Source organism: Mustela nigripes, chromosome 6 (assembly GCF_022355385.1).
Source record: "Mustela nigripes isolate SB6536 chromosome 6, MUSNIG.SB6536, whole genome shotgun sequence".
In the NCBI taxonomy this organism is placed as follows: Eukaryota; Metazoa; Chordata; class Mammalia; order Carnivora; family Mustelidae; genus Mustela; species Mustela nigripes.
The window spans coordinates 100532126-100538125 of NC_081562.1; the positions used below are offsets into that span (position 1 = coordinate 100532126).

The 6000-nt window shown below is 54.9% G+C and overlaps 1 protein-coding gene across 1 annotated transcript; it reads left to right on the forward strand.

Annotated features, from left to right (window-relative positions):
- Positions 1 to 1014: 1014 nt before the first annotated feature.
- Positions 1015 to 5732, forward strand: MLF2 (myeloid leukemia factor 2). The gene is made up of 9 exons (XM_059403687.1): positions 1015 to 1238; positions 1797 to 1874; positions 2129 to 2255; positions 2512 to 2547; positions 3174 to 3227; positions 3624 to 3752; positions 3921 to 4080; positions 4701 to 4913; positions 5166 to 5732. The coding sequence occupies exons 2-8, from the start codon at positions 1825 to 1827 to the stop codon at positions 4886 to 4888; spliced, it is 744 nt and encodes a 247-aa protein (XP_059259670.1). The 5' UTR covers positions 1015 to 1238; positions 1797 to 1824; the 3' UTR covers positions 4889 to 4913; positions 5166 to 5732.
- The last annotated feature ends 268 nt before the right edge of the window (positions 5733 to 6000 follow it).

The following is a 6000-nucleotide window of genomic DNA, read 5'->3' on the forward strand; positions in this document are numbered from 1 at the left end:
TTGGATGAGTCTGGTTTAAAGTCCATCGTAGACAGTCCAAATTCCCTTGACACCCTGGGGGAGGGCCCTTCTCTCCAGTTGGGCCAGATTTTATGCAAGACATTTAGTATGTCAAAGTTTCAATCTTTGGCCTTGGAGACGGGTCTTCTGGGTCTGATTTCAGCTCCGCCCCGGGTGATCCTGGTTAATGGACCTTTCCACCCCTTTCTTTTCCCCAATTTTAGACCCTTGACCTACCTACCTGACTAGAGGCAAGAATGATCGGTGCGGGACTGGGAGCTCTTAAGGACACAGCAAATAGAGAAAAGAAAGGGGAGAGACTGGCACTAAACTAAACAATTTCAGAACAACATTTGCCCAGACCGACCCTTCACACAGGCTAACTGAAGGGTCCAGGAACCTCGCCAACGCCGGTCCCAGCCTGGCCGAAGAGCGCCACCTGGCGGCCTGCCCTCCCAACCTGGATTCTCTTTGGCCCCGCCGGAGTTCTCGAAGGCAGAGCTAGACAGGGACAGAACTGTCACCTCCCCCTCTACGTCATTCCGAGGACCCCGCCCCTGCTTGGAACGCACCTCCTCCCGAAGGGACTGGCCCTTAGCACCTCCCCCGCAGAACGGCCACCCAGCTTCCCTCACGGCCTGCAAGCCGCTCGGGTAGAAAATCTGCTTAATGTTCCCCCCAGGATCCGCCCCACCTCGTCGCCCACAGGGAGCCCGCCCCCCCCCTCATGGGAATCTGCCCCCCCCCCCGTCCTCTTCCTTCCCCTAATGGAATGTGCCGCACCGCCCTCCCTCACCCCGTCCCTGCGGAGGAAGGGGCGCCCCTGCTCTTGCTCCGCACCCTCACAGGGAGCCCCTTCCTGTCCAGAGCCTAAATCCGGGTTGGTGATGAGGCCTCCCCTCCCCTGGTCCCTGGAGGACCCCGCAGAATCACACTCCACCGCCCCGGGACCGGGCCCCACCCCTCTCCCCTTGTCCGCCAGTGGGCGGAGCTCTGCGGGTCCAGCCCCGGGGAGGGCGGTCCCATCGTGACGTCACTTCCGTCCGGGCCTGGCCGGGGTTCGGGCTCCGTGGGCCGAGGGGGGGGTACGGAGGTGGCAGCCGTGGGAGGAGGCGGCGCGGGAGGCCGAGAAGAGCAAGCCCGGACCAATCCCGCGTCTCGGGCCGCAACCCCCGATCCTGCAGCGCACCGAGAGGCTAGACCGGCCGGATGGGCCGCTGAGCCCGAATCGGGGACCGGTGAGGCTCGAGCAGAGCGGGCGGCCGGGGCCGGGGCGGGAGCGAGCCCGCGGGACTGCGGGGTCTAGGAACCTGCGATGCGGGGAGGGGAGAAGGCCAGGCCCGTCGCTTCTGCTCGCCCCGCGGGGAGGCGGGGGCCGGGGGATCGGCGGACTGGGGCGATGGGGATAGTGAGGCCAGCCCCGGGGGAGGCCAGGCGGGTGGCCGGGGAAGAAGGGGGCGAGGGCCAGCCCTTGGGATTCGCATCCGGAACCGTGGCGTTGGGGGAGGTGGGGGGGGCATGCTTCTGGCCAGGGCTTTGGGGAGAGGATGGCTGTGAGCGAGGGGAGAGAGAAAACTGCGAGGCTTGGAAAAATTTTCCACGGCCCTCCTTGAGAGGTTTGAAGAGCTCTTCTCTCCCTTGAGGGTGGTGTCGAACACCACCTGGAGAGGGTCTCACTGGAGTTTGCGCGGCTCGCTTACAGCATTTGGAAGGGACAGTATTCTGAGAGTCTCTACACGGAGCCGGCTATGCAAAAGCCCGGCTCCGTCCGTAGCTGAGCCTCTGCATCTTTACAGTGTGGAGCCCCCTGGAGCTAAAGTCAGGATGTTCCGCTTCATGAGGGACGTGGAGCCCGAGGATCCCATGTTCCTGATGTGAGTATTCCCTCCCCCTCCTGTTCTAGAGCACTCATCCTACTCCACTTCAGGGCTCTAAGTAGTTCAGACAGACATCTGGGTTCCCATGGCTAGCATTGGCTGGAACCAGCTGGATACTCGGCTCCAGCACAGACTCAGAGAGGAAATAGGCATCTGTGCCACTGTTTCCCTAGGACTTTTCCATTTTGTGGGGGAGGAAGGTTTTGACTGCTTGGCCCCTCCACCATCCACACGGTATACTCACTCCACAGGGACCCCTTTGCTATTCACCGTCAGCATATGAACCGAATGTTGTCAGGTGGCTTTGGATATAGCCCCTTCCTCAGCATCACAGATGGCAACATGCCTGGAACCAGACCTGCCAGCCGTAGGATGCAGGTAATGGTGCTGTGACTTGCCTGAGACCCAAGGAAATGCTGGGGGTGATTAATAAGGTCCTTGATTTTTCTTGCACTTCAGCCAACTTAGCAAGTGCAGTGATCTTTTTTAGGAGTGGGGGAGGGGGTCTGGCAGAAGGGCTGTGAACCCATTTTGAGAGGAGGATGGAAAAAAAGCTGAGGCCATGGGCTCCGTTTGGGATTGTAGGGAGAGAGGAGGACGTGGTCTCTAATTTGTTCTTTATCTTTTCTTGTAGACTGGGGCTGTCTCCCCCTTTGGGATGCTGGGAATGGTGAGTCCTGATGTCCTCGTTTCCTTCCGTTCTCAGACATGCTGTATACACTTAGATGTTATTTCCAAATGTGGCTCCCTGGAATAGTAACCCTAGAATCTTTTTAGAGTGTTTGCAAAGCTCTGGGCCTGTTGTGTGCTGGGAGTCCTGTGGGTTAGAGATTCTAACTTATTGATCCCTGCATTCTAGGAGCCATCCCTGTTAGGAGAATATAATTGCCTTGCAAAGTTTGTCTTTCTGAGGATGGAGATGCAGTTGAAGGGCCAACAAAGATGGCTTTTGTTGTTGTTGTCTTTAGTTTTATGGCCAATCCTTTTATAGGTTGGAGTCCATTTACTTGGGTGTGCTTCCTAAAGATAGGAGGAAGTAGGACAGTCGGGAGAAAGAAAATTGGATCAGTGCAGCCATAGAGACTGAAGAGGAAGCCAGCAGTAATACAGGAAGGGAAACACAAAGAGAACATTCTATATTCTGGTCATGCTAATGAAGAGACAGAGCAGTTGCTCCATGTGGAGGAAGAAGAGACAGGGAAAGTGTAGCTGTGTGTCTGTCTAGCTGGTACCTAAAGAGACCATCTGAGCACTGACTATGCTTTCTTGACTCTGTTTTCCATCTCTTTGCTGCAGTCGGGTGGCTTCATGGACATGTTTGGGATGATGAACGACATGATTGGGAACATGGTGAGGCTCTGGCCCCATACGTTTTTGCAGTCTTGTTCTCAGTAATGACTGGCAGCACCCGTAAGTCTTCGGAGGCAGGGGCAAGGAAAAGTATGGTGACAGGCTCAAGCAGGCTGAAGACACTGAACCCGGAGGCGACTGGATTCCCTTACCTGCCCTCACGCCTGAGTAGGAAGCAGCAACAGCAGTCTTTTAAGTGTGCAATTAGGGCTCCATGTCTTCAGGTCCCTCTTGTTTATTGTTGGACTCCGAAGAATTTGGGGGGTGCTGATGAGCCCTGAGGTTTTCTCTGTTCCCAAGTATCATGAGAAAGTGGGGGACAAGAACAGGCAGCTGAAGTGTGGGATCCCTTCCTCAGAGGGGCCATTCAGTCCTGTAGTACCTTTTCCTCCTCAGGAACACATGACAGCTGGAGGCAATTGCCAGACCTTTTCATCCTCCACTGTCATCTCCTACTCCAATACGGGGGATGGGGCCCCGAAAGTCTACCAGGAGACATCAGAGATGCGCTCGGCTCCAGGCGGGGTGAGTTGGAGGGCCTCTCCTTTCCCAGAGCAGGCAGAATGGAATAACACACAGAAAGCCTGGCTTCCTTTTTCAGGATTGGGTTGTGGGTGGTTTGTCTGTCCTGGCTTGGTGTAGCCAGGGCTTTGGAAGGGGTGGCTCAGTGTGCCGTGTTCTGCCTCATCCCAGATCCGGGAGACTCGGAGGACTGTACGGGACTCAGACAGTGGGCTAGAGCAGATGTCCATTGGGCACCACATCCGAGACCGGGCTCACATCCTCCAGCGCTCCCGAAACCACCGCACGGGAGACCAGGAGGAGCGGCAGGATTATATCAACCTGGATGAGAGTGAGCCTTCCTCCCCGCTCCATCACCCTTCTTTTTTTTTTTTTTTTTTTTTTTTTTTTTTGTTCCATCACCCTTCTGACTCCTGGCCCAGTAGCCCCTGTTCTGGTTCCTAGGAGCTAGAAGATAGAAACGTTCTCTCTCTACTTCTGTAGATCTTTCTTGGCAAAGTTAGGGGTGGGCCCCTGGTCTTACCTCACTTGAGCCTTGTCAGCTTCGGGGGCTAAGTCAGGTGCTGGCATTGTCCTCAGTAGGAGGGGCCATCTGTCAGGCTCTTCCCCCCCCCCCCACCTTTTTTTTTCAAGTCAACAGATATTTATTAAATACTTACTGTGTGCTTGGGATGATGCTCCTTAGCTTAATAACTGTGCCTTTCCTAATTTTTTTCTTCAGTAGTCACACTTCTGGTGGCTTACATATTGCAATCACTGTTGGCTGTTAGCTAGTGGAACCAGATACTAAGAAAAGAAATTGCTGCTCTTCCTCAACACATCCCCATCCATAATACTTTCCAGGCTTTGCCCTGTTTCTTCATCTTAGAAGGCTGTGGCTCACTCTTGCATCTGCTTCCAGAAGCCAGCCTATATACTTAAGTGGTCACCTCTGGTCTCTGTGCTCTTCAGGTGAGGCCGCAGCATTTGATGATGAATGGCGGAGGGAGACGTCCCGGTTCCGGCAGCAGCGCCCCCTGGAATTCCGGCGGCATGAGGCTTCAGGGGGTGGGGGACGAAGGGCTGAGGGGCCTCCCCGCCTGGCTATACAGGGACCTGACGACTCCCCCTCCCGACAGTCCCGCCGCTATGACTGGTGAAGGCCCTATGCCCTCAGCCTCTCTTGTAAGTCCTGAGGGGGAGGAGTAGGTGAGGTGTGGAGCACGGAGGGGGGGTTGAGGAGTAGACCTGTGCCCAGGCCTCTGCCACGAGGAGGCAGTAGTCCATGTGCCCAGCAGATGCTGCCTTTTGGTGGTATAAGTTTTCTTTGGTTTGGAAAGAAAAGAATGCTGTCCCTGGAAGAGGGGATTAAACGCAACTCCCCACTTTTATATTTGTCTGTCTTTTGACCTGTGCTCTTTTCTCTTCCCCTTCCAGGTACAGGCTGAGAGGCTGAGAAATCCTCCCCTGGAATAACATTTTCCTCTCCAACTCCCACTCCCAATTTAATATTAAATTAACAGGCAAGCTGGCCCCCACCTCTCCCTGGGGGTCTCAGGGAGAACCTTTCACTGCCCCCCTTTACCTACTTTTTCCTTCTTTAATCCCTTACCATGATGACTCCACTTCTCCTCTATCTGCTAACTTGATTTTTCATTTTGCTGCTCCATCTTTGAATCTCTTCACCTTCCCCATTCTACCCTTGTCATGCATTGAAGGGGCTTTTGGGGTGAGCTCTGGGTTTAGGGGCTTCCTCCATCCCTCAGCTACCTTGGGTCTTTTGCCACCTCCTCCTCAGATCCCCCCTGCAGGGGCCATAACCTGCATTTGGGGCTGTGTGTGGAGGGAGAGGACTGGCTCCCAACCCTTCCCCCTTTCTCCCCCAGCACATCACAGAAATCTTCCCTACACCTTTCTCTACCTTTATTTTTTGATTTGTGCAACTTGGAACTAGGTGTTTATGGAATAAAGGAGAATGGAAAAAAAAAAAAAGACCAAGTAGAATTCTGGCTGTACTTTTTGATCTTGTCCCGGTTCAGTTTCAACCCTCCTGTCTCCCAGTTCCCTCTTGCCTTCCCTCTGTCTCCACATGTGGCCTTCTTGAGTTCAAGCCCAGTACCTCAGTGGTAATGACCGTGGTCCTGGCAGATAGGAACCAGCTGTGGAAGTCAGCTGGCCTAGGGCGGGTGGGTGAAGACACTAGCAGTGGCCTTGCTGGCTGTCTCCCTTGCTTTTGCTGTCTCTTCACATGTCCAGGGGAGCATAGGGCCAG